The sequence below is a fragment of the Scleropages formosus genome, chromosome 11 (assembly GCF_900964775.1).
Source record: "Scleropages formosus chromosome 11, fSclFor1.1, whole genome shotgun sequence".
Taxonomy (NCBI): domain Eukaryota; kingdom Metazoa; phylum Chordata; class Actinopteri; order Osteoglossiformes; family Osteoglossidae; genus Scleropages; species Scleropages formosus.
The window spans coordinates 5,249,717-5,270,505 of NC_041816.1; the positions used below are offsets into that span (position 1 = coordinate 5,249,717).

Sequence of the window (20,789 nt, forward strand, 5' to 3'; positions counted from 1 at the left end):
AGGAAAAGACAAAAAAAAAAAAAAAAATCTTTGGTCCTGATGGACCAAAGAGACAAAAAAAGAGCACAAGATGCCAGACAAAAGTCTCAGTCGAATAAACTTATGGTACTTTCATGTATGTTATGACCAGCTGAGCAGCTGCATGTGGTGAGACCTGTTTTCAGTCCTGTCCATTCTATAAATAAACATAACACAATAAGGGCACCGCAGGTGGTGTCTCTCTAAACCATATGTCCCACTTCTGAATGGCTGTCTAGGGTGGCTGTTGACCGCACGTCCAGGTGGACGCTGCGGCAGGACGGGATTTTACAACGAAGCTCACACTGAAAGCTTCTAACATATTACTGCAGGATGCAGTCCTTACAAGAGACAAAAAGGGTTCTTATAGTGAGGCTGCAGTGAAAATGAAGAAGAGAGAGCAGCTGGAATCCAAAGAGACGCCGTGTAATCTTTGCTTTGGGGACGTTAACCGAGTTGAGGGATGGCTCGCGAGCCGGCTGTCCGAATACCTCCTGGCTCTATTCTCCGCTTGAATTATTCATAGCGGGACTCTGTGTAGGAATTGCCCGAGGTTCACGTGGCGTCTCATGGCTGCCTTTTAAACAATAAAGCAGTTATTCTGGGGACGCCTGCAAGTTCGTGCGGAACCTCCCTGCGCCGATAAACGCTGGTCCATCTGCTAACAGGGAGGCTGTTACAGATGCTGCACTTCCAGGACAGCGGTAAGAGCTGCTGGACCGCAGAAATGACGAGCAGAGAGAGACCACCAGGAGAGCTCCCGCATCCTTTCAAACGCTGCCTTCCTATGTGACGGGAACATGAATACTGGGCTGATGTTCAAACGGGGGCCCTTTATCCCGCAGCCAGCACTAGCACGGGACCCAGGGCCTCAGGTCCAGTGGAACCGGTGCACCAGGGTCTCCAGGTTCCGACCCGCTCCGCTCTCGCCGAGCCTCTTGCCGTCCAGCTTCGCCACCAGCGTGTCCCTCTGTTCCACCAGCCGCATCATTTCAGCAAACATCTCCTGCTCCTCGGCCAGCTCCTGGGGGCTCTTCCTGGAGTCTGGAACCAAGAAGATGGGGAGGGGCGGATGGGGAAAGCACGGTGACAGCAGCAGCAAACGTAATATGAAATAACAGAGCCGAACCGAGCTTCTGGTTACGACCGCTTGTCGACATCGTACGTCGCGAGTTCTTTCAGTGGAAGGCGTAATTTATACTTCGTAAAAAACTTTTAGGAGCCTGTGAGTTGCGGAATGTGAACCTGTAAAGTCGGGATACCTGCTGCGCGTTCCTGCTAGTCCTATTAAAACCGTGAGCCTCTCAATGAGTAATGTGGATTGTTTTCTGTTGGATGGGGTGGTGGACAAACAGCATGCATTCCCTCTCTCACACACACACTGTTTGAAGCTGCTTGTCCCAACCAGGGTCGCAGCAAACCGGAGCCTAACCCAGCAACACAGGGCGTAAGACTGGAGGGGGAGGGGAAACACCCAGGATGGGACGCCAGTCCATCACAAGGCACACCAAGCGGGACTTGAACCCGAAACCTGGGAGAGAGCAGGATCCGGTCAAACCCGCTGCGCCACTGCACCCCCGGCGTGCATTTATTCATGTTTAATTGTTCGCTCATGTTTAATTCGCAGTTATGAAGAGCTGCACCACAGCACGCGGTAAGAACACCGGAGCACATCTGGCAGGCTGAAGCATCCACTGTTCACCGCGGTACGAACACGCAGATCAAAAGTGCCAATTGCAATTGCCGAGGGATCGAGGGCCGCGCGCGGAAGACGGAGCGCTCATTGTAAGGTGCGCTGGGCAATTGTTACCCTGGGCGAGGTGAAAACGGTATTGACGGAGTACCTGTCTGTTATTATTTCTCAAGGTCCAAAGTCTAATGACTCTCTGGGGGGAGAAATATGGATTCTGCTCTGGCTCCTTTTTAATTCTCTCATAGTATCGATCTCATCATACCAAACATGTTCAGACATAATACAGCAATGACAATATTACTGATAATTCCTGGGAAAATTGCAGCTGCTTTTGTCGCTGGAAGTATATATCAAACACAATTAAAAGGGATCGCACTTTCCTTTCATTCTCTGTGCTGTTCTCTCTCTTGCGGTCTCACGCGCTCATTATACACACACCTCATTCGACGACAGACGGTGCCGAGCGCCATCTGATTTGTGCTGAACTAAGCCATCCACAACGTTTGCCTTCCAACCGAAGGTTCCAGGTTTGAATCCCACCTCCTGCTGTACTACCCTTGATCAAGAAACTTACCACAGATGAAAAAAATACCCAGATCTGAAAATGGGCAGAGGGGGCGCGGTAGCGCAGTGGGTTGGACCGGGTCCTGCTCTCCGGTAGGTCTGGGGTTTGAATCCCGCTTGGGGTGCCTTGCGACGGACTCGCGTCCTGTCCTGGGTGTGTCCCCTCCCCCTCCAGCCTTGCGCCCTGTGTTGCCGGGTTAGGCTCCGGTTCCCCGCGACCCCGTATAGGATGAGCGGTTCAGTGTGTGTGTGTAAGTAGCCTAACACTGTAGGTTGATTCTAACAGAAGTGTCAGTTGAATATATATATAATAAGCAAATAATGAAATTTAATGAATAGAACAAATACATGTATATATTTATTTTTTTTGATGACCATAATTTGAGCCCACCCAGCATGCCCTGTACACACCCTGCAGTTGATGACCCGCTACATCAGGTGTACAGTATGTGTGTGCGTTGAGGGTCTACAATCTCCTCCCGATTGCGCTGCTTGTGGTTGCTCCACATAAGCGTGCAGCGCATCTGTGTGGTCTGCACAGCTCTGCGGTCCGGGGCTCTCACCGTCGATGGCCATTCTGCGCCGGAGCTTCTGCTGCAGCTCACTCTGGTTGTCCTCCAGCTCCAGCTCCTGAGCGCTGGTGGGAAAAAAAAAAAAAGCAGTTTGTGAAGGTACACAGTCAGCAGGACCTTGACCAGCTCCCTCCTCTCCCACCCAAGTCAGGTTTTCAAGGCAGAACAATAAAAAGGCACAACTTTACATCCTCAGCGCACCTCTGGATGCTGGAGCACTTTCGGAACACTACTGCCCCCTTAGGGCAGTTATGATTACTCTCCCCATCATAACATAATAAACGAGTAAATATGAAATCATGGTTCATCAATGAGTCTGTTATATCAGGCATATAAAATCACTGATTCTCCCACCCCCCGTCCAGTATCATAATGTAACCTTGCTTTCTGAGGCCATCTTTTTCTAGTTCATTTAAAAAATGGTTCATGAGGACAAACAGCAACCATCTGTTCTCATCACAGCTGCGGTACTTTAATTTTTACCGTTTATTACTTATGCCCATATGGAACTGCGTGTCTCCTACAGGTGGGTTATGGTCAGTATGAGAAAGTTTCTAAAACACATGTTTAAAACTAACCCCCCCCCCCCCCCCCTTTTGCAATTATGTGTCAAGTTAAACAACATAAAGTTGTTCACACACAGTCTGAAACCACTTGTCCCAAGAAGGGTTGTGGAGAACCAGAGCCTAACCCAGCAACGCATGAGGGGGAGGGGACACATCCAGGATGAGACTCCAGTCCATCAGAAGGCAACCCAAGTGGGACTCGAACCCCAGACCCACCAGAGAGCAGAACCTGGTCAAACCTGCTGCACCACCACGCCCCCCATCCTTAGTTGTTCTCGCGTCCCCTAAAAATTCTTTAACTTTAGCTTGTTGTAGTTAAGCCATTTTTTATGCTATAAATGAGCATGAGCAGTCACATAAGTCATCGTAATGTTACACAGAGAGGGTGTTTAGGACATGAGAGGCAGAGCGTTGTCAAGGGTCTTACAAGATCGTGAGTTCGGACTCGTATTCCACCAGCCCGTTCTTCTCCAGGACCAGGTGGTACCAGGTCTGCAGCAGATGGGACGTGTCCCCGGATCCTCCGGCTGCAAACAGAAGGGCGCAGATGGGTAGTGGTCAGAAGGCTGCTGCATTTGGAGGTTACAGGTTCAAGCCCCCCCGCCCGTTATAACGGGGACAGCATAGTGGTTAGAGCTACTGCCTTTAGATCCAAAGGGTGCATGGTTGATCTCCACCTCTGGCTGTAGGACCCTTGAGCAAGGTACTTACTGTAAAATTGCCTGGCTACATAAATGGACGAATCATTGTAAGTTGCTTTGCAGAAAAGTTTCAGGTAATTAAATAAATATAAATGAATGTGGTACCCAGAACTGCTCCAATAAAAAGTCCCCAGCTGTATAAAAGGGTAAATTGCTGTAGCTGCTTTGGAGAAAAACATCAGCTGCATGAAGGAATGTGAAGCCCCAGGCTGTTCTGCTTGACTTGAGTGAGCTGATTTACCGCACTCCTGCTTTCTACTGTGCTTTAGGCCAAAGATGCTCACTGCGGTCGAGGCCCTGGCCAACACCGCCCTTGATCACTTTGCGAACATTACTGCCCCTGGAGCTCACTTGTGACTCTTCCCCACAGCTGGTCTGGATGACACTTTAAGCTCATCAGTTTCTTCTGGCAACAGGTAAGATGGTCTGTATAGAGCTTCTCCAACATATTTCACGTGTTCTGTATCTGCACTTGTTCCGTTGTACGGTCACCCGGATGTGAAGGTCCCTCCGAACATATCCCAGTGCGAGTCCACACGGAGAACACCTGCACAGGATGCTCTGCACCAAAGAGTGATGGCAGAGCAACACACGGGTATCCTACATCTCGGGGAAGTGCTGCAGGAGAGCTGGGAGGACACGGAGCCTCGTTTCCTCATCGCACCCGTCAAGCAGATGCCTCGTGAAGGCAAGGCACTTTGCAGAGGTACCGGACCTCTACTTTGGACAGCAGCCCTTCGAAACGATACAAACGAGGCGTCACGCTGTACGCGGGGGTCTCGGATGCAGCACCACGCACTGCTCCTTACAGGAACACGCGAATCCGAAACGCTGACCCCCTGCTCCGGATTTGTAAGTTCCGGTACCCTCCTCCCCACCCACCCCCGAACACCTCCCAATCGGTGGACTTGAAAAATTTCATTAAGCAAAGCGATCTCTGGCTACCCACCGCCCAGCGCCTCTCCTTACTGTGGTGACTGGAAAAGGCTGATAACGGGACACTGTGTCTGTCTGGGGGCCCCAGTGTCAGTGCACGGACCGCTTTCCATAGACTTATGGGTCGACGTCACCCATCGAACCGCACCGTTGCCCCAAGTCAACGCCTCGGTCTCCGCCTCCATGGATGCTTTGCATTCCGTGGCCCGGCCGCTGAGCCCTACACTCAAAGAACACGCTTTGTCCTAAGAGCCCAAGAGTGTGTGATCCTTGGGGCCGGGCGGGTGAAAACAGGGAGCGTTTCAGAGTGCGGGGGGATGCGAGCAGACAAGCGGAAGGCGCTGGCAACTACTTTACATGCATAACACACACACACACCATCTGAAACCGCTTGTCCCATACAGGGTCACGGAGAGCCGGAGCCTAACCCGGAAACACAGGGTGAAAGGCTGGAGGGGGAGGGGACACACCCAGGACGGGACGCCAGTCCATCGCAAGGCACCCCAAGCGGGACTCAGACCCCAGACCCACCGGAGAGCAGGACCCGGTCCGACCCGCCGCACCACTGCGCCCCCTCCCACTTGCATAAAAAAGTTCAAAACAAAGATGTTCCCACCCACTTCTCATCTCCAAGGGAGAAGCTGTACTTTTTCACGAGCGTGATCACAAATATATTTTAAAATAGCGGGGGATCGACAGTGTTCCCATCTGAGCGAACTGCTGCACTTTAAGGACAGGCGTGTATTCCGACATGCACTGAAATAATGAAGAGCTGTATTTTCAGAACGTGCGCTCCCCCCACCCCCACCCCCACCCCTTTCCCTTTCTTGCCGGGCCCATTTACCCCGCCGTAATTTCAAAATAATTCCATCTTCAAATTGTCATTTTGTTTGAATGCAAATCATTTCCAGCTGACAGTCGGAGGCGAAAGAGGCGGCTAACGCCACTTTGCTGTGGGAGCATTAAAATAATGATAATAAATGTTCTGCCACTTTAATCATTAGTCACATGGCGACTGGGCCTGTCTCGGTGGGGGAGCTGAGGGGGGGGGTCTCGCACTGCGTTCTGACCTCCCCCCCGTGTACTCCTGCCCGTGCGGCGGACACTCCGTGCTGTGCCATTGTGAACGCTGCCGACAACACGGCACACGCGCGCGCCACTCGGCACGGAGCCACGTGTCATAAACAGACGAGTCATTTCTACAAGTACAGGGCTCAAAAGTTATATTTTCTCAGAGGTTTCTCTGTCTTTCAGCATCTACAATGCAACGGCCCCTTATCACACGTGCGGGTGAGTTAAGATTTTTCAAAGAGACAAACATTTGCATGTTTGTTCGGTTTCGATGGCATTTTCTTCACCCGTCCGTGTTTTCTGCCGACAGCGACCTGCGATTACGTGTCCAGCCAATAGATGGCGGTAAAGAGCACGAGGGCAGAGCGGAGAGTCACGTCCGCTCTCTTCCACAGTGTTTACAGCTCCCACCCGGCGTCTGAGTGTGTGCGATCAATAACAGGATGGTGAAGGATGCACGTGTTTATGGTAGGAATCAGCCAACAGTCGGGACCGAATAGAAGTTTAAAAGGAAAGGGTGGCAGGGAAGGGGGCATGGTGGTGCAGCGGGTTCGGCCTGGTCCTGCTCTCTGATGGGTGTGGGGTTCGAGTCCCGCTTGGGGTGCCTTGCGACGGACTGGCGTCCCATCCTGGGTGTGTCCCCTCCCCCTCCAGCCTTGCACCCTGTGTTGCCAGGTTGGGCTCTGTCTCGCTGCGACCCCGTTCAGGACAAGCGGTGTGTGTGTGTGTGTGTGTGTGTGTGTGGTGGGGGGGTAACAGTGGTTAGAGGTACTGTATTCGGACTGCTGATACCAATGAGCAAGGCACTTACCCTGAAGGGCTCTGGTACAAATTACCTTGTGGTATAAATTGCTAAATAGCTGTAGTTGAACATTTTTAGTCGATTTGGAGAAAACATCTGAAAATCTTTATGTGTTTTCATTAAGTAAATTTTAATGTAGTTCAAAGGTAATGCAAATATTACAATAAACTCTTAATCTTTATTTACTATAGTTTAATCTAATATACTTACAGAACCCGATCTGTTAATAAATCAGGGGATGTCTGTACTGTATAGTTAATGTTTTATTGATTATAATCTGGGGTATAAAAGTGACTTTGGAGCAGCAAGCAAAACGACATGCTAACAGACGGGGGGGGGGGGGGGGTCCACACTGTGTCTGTAAGATGAGGAATCAGAGTACAATCAAGGTACCTTGTGGGACAGGCTTTTAGCTCTCCTGGGTAGGTAGAGCATTGGGGCAGCACTGAAAGCTGAGATCATGGACTTGAAACCGGAAGGTTGCCGGTTCGCATCCCCTGCCGTTTTACCCTTGAGCTCAGTTATTACCGTGAATTGCTCCATTAAAGTGTCCGTCTCTCTAAGACATGACTAAATAGCGGAATGATGAAGCGGAGCAGCGAGAAGCACGCTGGACCTGCTGTTGATCGCAGACGATAATGACGGCTCTGCGCTCTCAGGAAGCGCTCGGGCCGGCTGTGGAGACAGACCAGCCGCCCTCCTCCGTGCCCCTCGACCGTGTTTGATCTCTTTGATCTGCTCTTCGGGCGGTCGGGTCCTGCTGAGACCAGAGCTCTGCCGAAGTGCGTGCGTTCGCCACGCTCGCCGCCCAGAATAACCATCCCTTTCCTCGCTCGCCTGCGCTAGCATCGGGCGCACGGACCCTTCCCAGACCTGATGGGACCGCTCTTGAGCCGCAATCCCAGAATGCCCCACGGTCACAGGGCACCGTCCCCTGAAAAACAGCACACAACAGGTGTCCAGACAACGCTTCACCTACAGAGTGCAACACAGGTTGATTCCTTTCCTGTTCCTTCCATCAACCCACCCACACACAGTCTGAAGCCACTTGTCCCGAGTGGAGTCACGGCGAGCCGGAGCCTAACCCGGCAACACAGGGCACGAGGCTGGAGGGGGATGGGACACACCCAGGATGGGATGCCATTCCGTCACAAGACACCTCAAGCGGGACTCGAACCCCAGACCCGCTAGAGAGCAGGACCCGGCCAAATTTGCTGCGCCACCATGCCCCCAATAAATAATAATGATAATAATGCAAAGTAATTATATTTCAGCTATCATACAAGTTCATGGTCCTCATAACAGGATATCTTATGTTATGGATGTTATGCAAATTTACCTGAAAGGATACATACTACTGAATACTGCATTGTACCATACCATACCATACCATACCATACCATGTCCTTAGGCCAAGGGCCCTTCTGTTGATGTAATGCACTCTTTGTATTGTTGTCCAAGATGTACATCTCTTTCTAGAAAAGCGTCCGCTAAATCGATAAAGGTAAATGGTAAACTCATTTGAATAGGCGGGTCAGAGGTGCGACACCTGACTCGGAACACCTGTGCTGTTAGTGTTGTGGTTAAAGCTGTCGCCTTTCGATCTGAAGGTCCCCCTATCAGTTGCCGCACCCGCAAGCAAGGTACTTACCCTAAATTGCTGCAGTAAAATTATCCAGCTGTATAAATGGGTAAATAATTGTAAGTCATTTTGGAGAAGAGCATCAGCTAAGTAAGAAAAATGCAAATGTGTGTAAATGCAAGACGAAGAAATGCCCCAAAGCCTTGTCCGCGAAATTCCCTCTCCTCCCCTCAAATTTCAACTCACCTGTCTCCCCCCTCAGCATTTTCTCCAGGGTGACCCCCTTCTCCTCCAGCGTTTTCTGCTTCTCCTCCACCTCTTCCAGCTGTCTCTGGATCACCTGTGCAAAGAGCACACGGTAGTACCTGGACGCACCAGTCCTGCTCTTTTGCGCCCAGACGCAAACTTTCCAGGCGTTTAAACGGTTCCCGGGAGCGTAGGACGCCGAACACTGAGCGCAGCCCTGGCCTGGGTTCGCCTCACTTGTTTCCCTCATCATCACCAACCAGCATCTTCATTTGCAAATCGCGCCCCAGCTGAGGACGAGGTGTGTCCGCCTCGTACCTGGGCTCTGTGGAGTCTCTTCAGCTGCTCCTGCCGGACCTGCCTCCCCTCTGTCCTCTCCTGTCGCCCCTCTTTCAGAGACAGGCCCTCCTGCACGAGAAGGAGCGCTCACGTTACGCGAGGCACAGACGCCGAGGCCCATGAGGTGTCCGTCACACCGCACACACGACGACACCCACGGCGCAGAACAACGCACGAATTCCAGATGAAGGTACTGCATCGGTTTTGACGTGAAAACAAATAAACTCCCTCCATCCCTCAGAACTGCTGAATCCTTTCCAGCATTTAAGAAGAGCCTCAGAACGAACCCATTTCTCCCTCATCGTCAAAGAGAAAAGCTGGTAGTGTAGCCATTATGGATAATGGTTTATAACCTAAAGGTTGTTGGTTCAAATTCTGGTTCTACCACTGCTGTACTGACACTGAGCAACATTTCAGCCCGAACTTCCCCAGGATAAACACCCTACTGTATAAATGGGTAAACGGCGGTACATTTCTTTGTCGGCTAAATGGAAAATGAAGAATTGTGAGTGAAGCGGAAAGCCTTGGACATGACGTGAAAACAAATAAACTCCCTCCGTCCCTCAGAACTGCTGAATCCTTTCCAGCATTTAAGAAGAGCCTCAGAACGAACCCATTTCCCTCTGCGACTTCTGACACCTTTGCACGCTCCCCTTTCACCCTGCATTACCTTGCTGTACATATCCTCTATTCATACGCCACTGCTCCAGGTAGCTTTGTATCTAAGCCCCGTGTCGGTTGTTCACTCCGTGTTGTGCTCCGTTATGGACGGCGTACATTTCAGAACAGCCGGGACCGAAGCCGAACCCTCTTTTTTGCTACAAATCCGGCTCCTCCACCGCCACGCCTCCCAGTGGCTCATCAGCCCCCAGTTTTTCCGATGGCGCGGCTGTCCTGCCCGAGCGGGCCGCCCACTCCCGCCACTCCACCCGTCACGCGCTCAGCGTCCTCCGGAACCTCAACGCACGGCTCTCCGGATATCGATTTGGCCGCAGAAAGACATCTCGGCTTTCTGCTCCAGCACTTCATTAAAGTTATTTTATGAAAAAAGGCTCTGAAAGGAACACATAGGAGGACACGACTCCGCACGGTGCACCGTGGGATTTTACTCCTCCTATGTAAGCGGATACGGCGAGGCTGCGATGTGCTCCTGCAGGCATTACAGTAATCCCCCTCTAATACAGTATGGATTAGAGGGTCGCTGTTGTTTTTCTGCCTGCCGACTCCTCCCAGGGACAGGTCGCGTCCGGTGCACCGCGGGCTTCACCTTCTGCTTGGCAACGGGCCTCTCGTCGTCTTCGCTGGAGCAGCTGGAGGAACTGGTCTCCTGCCGCTCCCGGCTGGAGACTGCGGATCGAAGGAGGGGGAAACGAGGTTAATGGGAGAATAGGAGCACGGTACGGTTTGCGGTATTTTCGGGAAGCGGCGACGAGCCGCGCGGTTCGTTGTGAGCGAAGCACCGAGCTTTCAGCCGCGTTGCCGGGGGGTACGTTTGACAGACCAGGGGATGACACATTAGCCACCAGGTGGCGTAGTGTTTAGGGCACTCGAAATCGGTACAAGTAATAAAGTGACAAATTGAGAAACAATAATAACAGGCAAACAGATAAACGGTAACAACAATGGAATCGGTGTCATCCTCAGACTCGTTCTCTGAGAACAGGGTTTCACTCCCGTCTAAAACACAGACACGCAACCCCCCTCCCGACATATTGAAAATTCAGACGAGTGCGATGGGAATCGTAATTAGAGAGGCGCAGCGGGTCCTCGCACCCCTGCGGTCGAGGCGCAGTGTGGCCCGTCGGCAATGAACGTGTTTACGCCGAGTCGCCAAGTGATCGACGGAAGCGATGAAGTCGCAGGCCGAGTCTTAAGACGGACTGATGTTCCGAGCTCGACCGTCTTCCGACCGCGACCGCGTTTTCGGGGTTCCGGATCATTCCTCAATACACGCCGCTTTCATCTAACAGGAGGCGGCCGCGGTCCGACCGAGAGACACTGTCCAGAGCGCACGTCCGGTGGCAGGCGCCGCGGACCTCCGTGCGTCACCGGTCTCGCCGTGGCGCTCGGGCCCGACACGCTTCGCTCATGGAACACATAATTTGATCACGGCCGGGGTGATGCCGTAACCAGGTGGGTGTCTGTTCGAGGGCACGGCAGACACACATCACACAGCGCACCTCGCTCCTGCGTAATGACTGTGAGCGCCGCGGCCCACTTATTGGGCAGATCGCCCTTAGGTGGCCCGCGGCGCCCGGCTCCTGCACATCCACACGTCTGCTCTGTGTGTGTGTGTGGGGGGGGGATGATGTCAGATGGAGGGGTTAGAAAGGTGAGGGAACAGCCCGTGAAGAAGGAGACGGTTCCTCGCACCATCACGGCAAGGGAACCACCCACCTGGACGCCGGGTCACCGTACAAACAGCTTCGTTTGAAACGCACACCCCTCGGACAGCTCGAACCCCTATAGGGAGGACGGCTACTAGGGGGGTAACTGCTGGAATCCCTCCCGTGGCTTCAAGTGTCGGATCAAGTTGCGGGCAAGAAAAACGCAAAGTGTCGTTGGAGTGTACCTATTTCATAAATATGAAGTGTAATCATGTTCATGCACGTGATAAATATTAATTATGGCTTACTTTGAATTATAAAGTTTTTTTTTTATTATTCAGCAAATGGAATTAATTTATGTCCCGTTTTATCCCATCACATATTATTTGTGTGTCTTTTTCCTTTCCAGGCCATGTACATGCCTGTGGAAGGTTCTAGAAGAAATCTCAGGTCACTAGTCAGTTCCGCTTATGGGAACGAGCCGTCGGATGGTTTTTTTTGTGTCCGGTACAAATAAGAGTGTTTGGGGAGAATAAAAAGGTGGTGATGAGACGTCTGTGATGGACAACATCTGTTGAGGACTACAATACAACGGAACGTTTTTAAGCTTTAGTGCACCTCATTAGGGGGTGTGGCGGCGCAGCAGGATTGGCTGGGTCCTGCTCTCTGGTGGGTCGGGGGTTCGAGTCCTGCTTGAGGTGCCTTGCAATGGACTGATGTCCTGTCCTGGGTGTGTCCCCTCCCTCTCCAGCCTTGCGCCCTGTGTTGCCGGGTTAGGCTCCGGCTCACCGTGACCCCACTTGGGGTGTGTGTGTGTGTGTGTGTGTGTCTTGTTATTGAGACTCAAAAGAAGGACAAACTTTCTAAAAACAGGACAGGAGAGAATAAGTAAAATGTAAATGTAACACGACCTACAGGATGCACTTCCACTTATATATCCTCCTGAGCCTCAGCCATTCATCTTTGTCCACTCTAGAGGACATCAGTATTTTTAAGCGCATCTCCCAAGGTGACCACGCTAACGGGTCGAGTCCTAAAGCACCTTGTTAAGCTTATTCTCTGCGTTGAAATGATTTCACACGGTGGGGCTTGGACAACTTCTTTAAAATGCCAGAAACACATCAAAAGACCACTATAGTTGGTCCCTGAAGGTCAGTTAAAGGCAAATAGCAGCGTGTGTGTGTGTGTGTGTGTGTGTGTGTGTGTGTGCTGTGCACCCAGTGCTTCGCCATGGAAATGACTGTACTGTATGTGTGGTACTGTGGCTCTAAGTAAAAAGGCAAAACAAGCAAAGCTGGTGGCAGATGTGATCTGTGGTTATGCCTGAAATCGTGGTAAACTTGCATCATTTCAAGGTAAACACTCAATCTTCTTAGCAATTTTGCACAAATCCATCTCCACTCTGCCTTAGTGCCCTGGACCTCGGCACTTACCCTGAATTGATGCAGTAAAAACGACCCTGCTGTATAAATCAGTGTAAGTAGCTCAGTGTACGAAGCACGCATTGTAAGTTATTCAGAGTAAATCTGTGTAAATGGATAAATAAATCCTCTCGCACCACCCAGGAGCTGTGAGACAGCAGTACTACTCGCTGTGCCACTGGGTGGGAGGATGTGGGTTCGATCCCCGCTCAGTCTGTGTGGAGTTTGCATGTTCTACCTGTGCCTGTGTGGGTTTCCTCCGGGTGCTCTGGTTTCCTCCCACACTCCATAGACATGCTGTTCAGGTTTGCCCATAGTGTGTCAGTGAGAGAGAGTGTGTTCCACTTATGTACAGATGAGTGACCCAGTGTAAGTAGTATATCTAGCAGTGTAAATCACCACGGTGAATAAGGTGTGTGGGCTCATAACACTACATAGAGTTCATTGGAAGTCACTTCAGAGAAAAGCAGCTACTAAGTGAATGTAAATAAGAGTGAAACAAAAGGCTCCACTATGTCTAGGGAAAGCCCCTGTGTGCTGTAAACCTCAGCTAACTGCAAACGTCTCCGTCTGTTCAGAGTCGAGGCGCATGTTTTCGGAGCGAAGGACAAACGCAGTTCTGAGCGCTCGGCCCAGTACCTCTGTTTCTGAGCTGCGCGACGATGGACCAGATGTCCTTCTCCTGGCTGTCGCTCGCCCTCCTCTCTATCTCGCCGCTTCTCTTCAGCCTCAGGGACGAGAAGAAGTTCAGGCTCCGTGGTGGAGGGATGACCATGTCGTCTCTGGAGACCTTCCTCGACCCCGGGCTCAGGGAGACGCTCTCCAGCAGGCCTGGCAGGTCGGAGACGCGAGGATCTCGGCGCTCGGCCGTCGGCGTTATCCTTCCCGCGGGGGGCGGCTGAACCGCCCGCCCTGCTTCCTCCGGATGCTCCTCCCGCGGGGTTTGGGTTCGTCCCCAGAACAGGGAAGACCACCTGAAGGAGCCCTGGGAGGGAGGCCTGTTCCTCTGGCCCTCGTCGACGCTGAGTCCCGCGGCAGAGCTCCCAAAGGACCGCCGCAAGGCGCTGGCCACCCACTGGAGGGGAGACTGAGGAGACTCGGGCTGAGGCTGGGGCTGCAGCTGGCTCGGGGTGGACCCGGGATCGAGAGCACCGACCTCTGGTGCCGTCCCCTCGCCCAGTGCATCGGGTCTCTCGGGAGCGCCTGCGTCCCAGTCCAGCAGCTTCTCCCGCTCGCTCAGCGACAGGGTCAGCGTCCTCTTCGCTGCCGAGAGCGTTTCCGCACCCAGGGGCCCCCCGGAGCCCGACTCTTTGCAAGGGACCCCCCGGGACACGAGGCTGGGCGACCCGACGGGGGTCCCGCCGCCGTCTGCCGAGGTCTGCGCAGCAAGGCCGCAAAGCGCACGGGAGGTTCGTGAAAACGTTCCTGCGGCGCTTATTTGCATCCGATCCCAGTTCTAATTTTATCCCGCACTTGTCTTAGCAGCTGAATAATTTATTAACGACCGCAGAATTAAGGCCTGAATAATTCATCTAAACTTTACAGTCTCAAAAGGAATTCATTTCAATACTTAATGCAGTCAAAGCATTTTAACCATGTTAGTTAAACTCGAAGACGATGTAGAAGTTAAGCACAGGTTGAGGGTGATCTGATTTAAGAAAATGTGCCATTAGAGAAGGCGAGAGATGAAATAGACACGAATAGTGGCAATTCATCCAGTCTAATATATAATCGATAATCAATATAATAAATAAATATTCTGGAAATTTCCACGACAGCGATAATTCTCCACTTTGTTGCTGTGTAGCAGAAGAGGCCAAACACAGTGCTAACCTTCTCAGGCTCCACGACCCCCACGACCCGTGTCCTGTGTCCCCCGGGGGCGGCGCCCTGGTCGCACGAGGCCACCGCGGTCACAGGGAGTCCTGGAAGAGCACATGGAAGGGGAGCGGCGGTCAAAGGAGCCGGGTGCGAAAAAGCTCTGACCGACCGGGCTGAGAAATCAGCGCTGATGTCCCCCAAAACGACGCCTGATGATTTCTCCTGAACAAATCACAGCACCCCCTCTTACGGAGAGCAAGAGCGCCCCCTAGCGAGGCTGCTCAGTACCACATGACAGCCCAGCGGGCCACCCTGCTTCCCACACGGCCTGAAACATGAGCTATGAAAAATAATCAGAGTTTTGTTTATGCTGTGCCTTCCCTTCCCTGTGTGTGCACAGCGTGGGAGTGACCCCCGCCCCCCGGATCCCGTCGGAGGCCCTATATCGCCAAGCGGGTCAGGGGCCAGGGGCTCATTCTAATTACCTAAACGCTGAGGGGGGGGAGCTTCTCGGACATGTGCGCTCACGTCCGACCACTTACACGTGTCACGCGTAACAAGGTGAACCCCGCAAAGTCTGGACGTAATTTCATACTGCGCTTTACTACTTCAACAGTCGGCCGACATCCATTTCAGACGCAGAACGAGCCTCTAGGAGCAACAAATCACAAACTGTGTCATTGACTCAGATTAGATAACATCGTAACATCTGGTACAAGTAAAAAAATAAAAATAAAAAAAAGTTCTCCCTCGGCTGTGATCTCCCAGATGGTCGGAGGTCGGAGGACTGTTGATATTTCTGCTGGATGCTACTGCTGTGGTGGGGTGGGGGGTGAACAGAAATGGTTAGATAGCTGCAACACTCATTCATCAATCCTTGGGTTATAGACTACGGGAGAAATGTGGAACAATATAAACAGCTGGGCACATACTGTTAGTACGAACCATTTCGACAACCGGTTAGGGCTGTACATGAAGTTACGTGCACTGATTTACCCTTTTAGGGGCAGGGTAGTTTCTACTGTACCTTTTCAGAGTGAGTACCCTGATCAAGGGTATTACAGCAGGAGCGTGGATTCGAACCCGAGTCTTTGGCATGGGGGGGGAGCTCTAACAGTTACGCCCCCTGCTGTTCCCAGTGACTCTAAACATGGAGTGAGCCTGACGAGTGATGAGCGAGGTAACTCTTGCTTCAGCTGCTCAGTTGGGTCCTGTGCAGCAGCAGCCCCAGTTTTCCATGCGAGGTTCAACGTGGCCAACAGGGGGCGCTACTAACCTAGGATCCTGGGTCCAATAAGTGGAGGAGGGCAGTGGGTGTGGGAAAGGCACAAGGGTGGCAGCCTGCGATGAAGGTGCATAGAGGGTCATTACAGAAGGACGGGCCTTGCGAATCACCCCAGGAGAGGGATTACCGCGGTAAGCAAGGTTTGACTCAAGGGTGCTGTGGACACAAGACAGGTGACACCGCTCTGGAAGCCCATTTAACAGGGAAACAGTTCCGTTCACTGTGCAAATGCTTCCTCTACGTTCAGCATGTAAACCTGTGGTAAACGTGTGGTATAAACTGCTTACAGTGATTTACCCATTTATACAGCAGGGTAATTTTTACCGTCCTCCAGGATAGAGGGATATATATAGGGATAAATTGCATTACTGCTCTGGTATTTTATTACTGCTAATAAGATGCCTGAATTTTATTAATCAATGAATTATATAATTGTTAATTTATTAAATGACTAATTAAATACTAAACCATTAAAATTATTCACTTAAATTGGTGAGGTTCTCTAAAGCGACTTAGTCTTAAGCTACGTACAAATTACCCATTTGTGCAGCTTGCTAATTTTTACTCTATCAGTTCAGGGTAAATACCTCGATCAAGGGTGCTGCAGCAGGAGGTGGGATTCAACCCCTGTTGCCCAGTGAAAAGAACGGTAAAGGGAAAGGCCCAAGTGAATATAAATGTGGTTAAGGAACCGTTAAGTCGTCTCTGGGGTCCAGGCGCAGGACAGTGTGGACTGGCTGTGTGAGGACACTTCGAGAACACTCTGTGTCCACGTCCTGCATTTAAAAGCGCGCGGATCGGATCCCACGGGAACGCCAACGCGCTACCACCGATCCCGGCACCCTTCCTGCAGCGCGTGTGCGTGTTTGTGCGCTGCGCTCGCTGCACGTCCCACCTCCTCGAAGGAGGGAGATCTACGCTGCAGCTCCGGCCCCAGCAGGCGACGCCGTGAGGAGGTGTGACAGACAGGGTAGGGCTGGGCTAGCGGTGTGTGTCCGGCTTGGGACAGCACAAAATGTTCCCTGCTCACATCAGCGGGTGTGTGTGCCAAGACAAATGTGTGATAGCAAGGGGGCTCAGAGGACGCAGACACACTGCAGACCGGGACGCTTGGCCTTAGAAGGCCCCCTGACGCACAACCGACACAGGGGTGAAGGGGTTCATGGATGGACTATCTTATCAGCTCGGGGCTCTGGGCAGCGTGTCGCGTCACCACGATCCCGGTTATTGACAGTGTTTGGGTGGGTGTTTTTCTGGTTGCCATGGCGATGCGGGGGAGCACCGTGCATCCGAAGACCTCGTGGGCTTTGGCGCTCACCGCTGGGTTCCGCCGACTCGCCTTTCTCAGCCCCCGCCGGTCCGCGTGCGATCCCCGGGGGCGAGGAATGCGTGTCATCGGTCCCGTTGAGGCCCTCGGAGCTGGAGCTGTGGGGGCGGAGTGAGGCAGTGTGTCATACGTGATCTCGGTCACGGCGAACGCACGGTCACACCAACGTGCACGGGCGGACCCTCCAGGTTTTCAGAGGCAGGGAGGCTCAGTCGTGTGAATGAATGTGTGTGATTTCTAAGTGATGGACTTGTGTTCCATCCAGGGGGTACCCTGCCTCACGCCCTGTGCTTCAGAATAGGGTCTGGACCACTGCGACCCTGCACTGGACAAGCGGTTAGTGAGAACGGACGGATAGGTGAGGTCCATTGCTGAAAATTCACAAATCCCTTTACACATGTACTCTCCTATTTAAACGGATGAAGCACCTTCGCAAGGAGCAGTTCAGCCTCTTGGGATCTGAACCCACAATGTTCTGGCGAGAAGTCTGTGTTGTTAAACGTGGGTTCGTCAGCTGCTTTGTATTCCATCGGTGATCTGTGTTTCTGCACCGTGCAAACCGCATGTTCCGGCTGACCAGGCGCTGGAGTCGACACGCGCGAACAGATCCACTTTCACACACAGCAGGCCACGTGTCGCAGTCTGCGCCAGGAGGGGGTGGGGGCTGTACTCACCAGCTGTGCGTGCGGAGCGGAGCGATGCCCTCTGTGGCCTGTATCCCCACGCCCTCTGCGGCTGGGATGGACCCCAGCCCGCATGTCTCATGAGTGTCCCTACATGCCTCCGGCCCACCCTGCATAAGCTGACAGTACCAACCTGTGAATACACACGGAGAAGTCTGTCCAGCACACACTCATCCGAGTCACTGGAGCTGTAACACTTCTTACACACACACACACCCTTACACTACACACATACGCTTTCTCCTGGTGTCGGGCAGCGGTTCAGGACCTTGACTAGAGACCGAAGGGTCTCTGCTTGAAAGCCCAAGTCCGACACAGCTTTGCATTAGAATCCCCACGTTCAGAAGTATCTGTGTGCTAATATCTAGTGTAGAGGATGCGAGTGTTTAATGTCGTGAGATCTACCATTAGTTAGTAAATGACTGATAATGACAGCACACAGTACAGTAGCAGAACTAGAACTGGAAAAAGGTCCTAATTAATAGGAGCAGTTGAATAGGAGGGGGGCATGGTGGCGAAGTAGGTTGGACCGGGTCCTGCTCTCCAGTGGGTCTGGGGTTCGAGTCCCGCTTGGGGTGCCTTGCGACGGACTGGCGTCCCGTCCTGGGTGTGTCCCCTCCCCCTCCGGCCTTACGCCCTGTGTTGCCGGGTAGGCTCCGGTTCCCCGCGACCCCGTATGGGACGAGCGGCTCAGAAAATGTGTGTGTGTGAGTTGAATAGGAGAGGAGGCTGTCAAACAATGTTTTAATATATGGAGTATAGTAAATTACTATGTATTAGTGTAATATACACACACTGTCTGAAACCACTTGTCCCATGCAGGCTCACAGTGAGCCAGAGCCTAACCTGGCAACACAGGGCGTAAGGCTAGAGGGGGAGGGGACACACCCAGGATGAGATGCTAGTCCATTGCAAGGCACCACAAGCGGGACTTGAACCCCAGACCCACCAGAGCACAGGACCTAGCCAAGCCCCACTGAGCCACTGCACCACTGTTCCCCCCATAATATAATATACTGTAATATAAGATAATATAATAGGGGGAGTGCGGTGGCGCAGTGGGTTGGACCGGGTCCTGCTCTCCAGTGGGTCTGGGGTTCAAGTCCCTCTTGGGGTGCCTTGCGATGGACTGGCATCCCGTCCTGGGTGTGTCCTCTCCCCCTCCGGCCTTACGCCATGTGTTGCCAGGTTAGGCTCCAGCTCCCCACGACCGCCTATGGGACAAGCAGTCCAGATTGTGTGTGTGTGTGTAATATAATATAATACATACAGTTGTTTTGTGTCTGTAATGAAAGAACATATTTCAAATCTCAATATATTCTGTTAAAACCAGAAAATATTTGCTTAAAAACGCCCAGCAAATACTCAGTAGCAGTTAAAAGTGACCGGTTGACAGCAGAGCTGCAGTCCGTGAGATTCAGCCGTACGACACTCGCTGACTCAGTTCACACTACTTATGATTTCTTAATAGCTATATTTCTGCTGAGCTCACTCTGCTAGTCATGCCATCACATTTCTTGTGCAGGAAACATCTCCACATGCGTCCGTTCATGGCAGATATTCATGCTTATTTATTTAGCTGACACTTTCCTCCAATATCACTTTAACCCATAATTACCCATTTAAACAGCTGGGTAAATTTACTGGAGCAGTTTAGGGTAAATTTATATCTTTAGCAGACACTTTTCTCCAAATCAACTTCCAACGAGCTATGTAGTGTTATCAGCCCACACACCTTGTTCACTGCTGCAGTGACTTACACTGCTAGATACACTATTTACACTGGGTCACTCATTCATACATCAGTGGAACACACACTCTCTGTCACTCACACGCTATGGACAAACCTGAACAGCATGTCTATGGAGTGTGGGAGGAAACCAGAGCACCCAGAGGAAACCCATGTAGACGCAGAGAGAACATGTAAACTCCACACAGACTGAGCGGGGATCGAAGCCATGTCCCCTCGCACCACCCAGGTGCTGTGAGACAGCAGCACTACTTGCTGTGCCACCATGCTGCCCACCTTTACCTTAGTCAAGAGTATTAAGTGAGATTCAGAGCTGAAGACAACAGCTCCAATCGCTACACTATCAGTTGGTTCCATATCCTTCCAATGTGGATGATAGTATTGGTACCCTTCTACTTTTTTTTTTAAAAAAACTCACAATTTTCTCTGAAGTATTTGGTATCCACTATTTAAATCATAATTAATGGAACAGAAACTTTGCTTCTGATTCACAGCATATTTCAAATAATAAATAAATGAAAACGGCATGGACGAAAATATCGGGACCCTTAACCTAATACTTTACAACGCATCCTTTGGAAGGGAGGGCGCGTGGCGGGTTTGGGGTTCGAGCCCTACTTGGGGCATCTTGCGACAAACTGGCCTCCCGCCTTGGGTGTGTCCGCTCCCCCTTTGGTGTTGCGCCCTGTGTTGCTGGGTAAGGTGGTTGATGACGATGGATGGACATCCTTTGGAGACCATGACTGCAAAGAAGAACTTTGTGCAGCTCTGAATGAGATTTCTACTCTTCTCTACTAATAGTTTGGCCCACCCTTCTTGAGCAAACGCTCCAGTTCCCTCAGGTCTGATGGGGATCTTTTCTCAACTGTGAGTCTCATCTCTTTCTACAGGTGATCAGTGGGATTCACATCAAGATTCGTAGCAGAATGGTCCGATGTTTCCTTCATCCATTCTTAGGTGCTTTTTGAGGTACGTTTCAGGCCGTTGTCCTGCCGAGGATCCATGACCTGAGACTGAGACACAGCTCTAACCCTGAGCTGGACATTGTGCTCCAAAATGTTGTTAGTCTTCTGGTTTATTGGCTC

General features: G+C 51.7%; 1 protein-coding gene across 2 annotated transcripts in view; it reads right to left on the reverse strand.

The window, feature by feature from the left end:
• Positions 1-95: 95 nt before the first annotated feature.
• Positions 96-20,789, reverse strand: part of mical2a (microtubule associated monooxygenase, calponin and LIM domain containing 2a) — a 73,775-nt gene continuing 53,081 nt past the window's right edge. For both annotated transcript variants that reach the window (XM_029256148.1, XM_029256147.1), the window contains 10 exons: positions 17,946-18,087; positions 17,263-17,369; positions 14,672-14,763; positions 13,478-14,216; positions 10,358-10,437; positions 9,070-9,159; positions 8,752-8,845; positions 3,841-3,940; positions 2,839-2,912; positions 96-1,062 (listed from right to left, as the gene is read on the reverse strand). In XM_029256148.1, the coding sequence (XP_029111981.1) occupies positions 890-1,062; positions 2,839-2,912; positions 3,841-3,940; positions 8,752-8,845; positions 9,070-9,159; positions 10,358-10,437; positions 13,478-14,216; positions 14,672-14,763; positions 17,263-17,369; positions 17,946-18,087 (1,691 nt within the window). In that variant the 3' untranslated portion in view covers positions 96-889. The remainder of the gene's footprint in view (positions 1,063-2,838; positions 2,913-3,840; positions 3,941-8,751; positions 8,846-9,069; positions 9,160-10,357; positions 10,438-13,477; positions 14,217-14,671; positions 14,764-17,262; positions 17,370-17,945; positions 18,088-20,789) is intronic.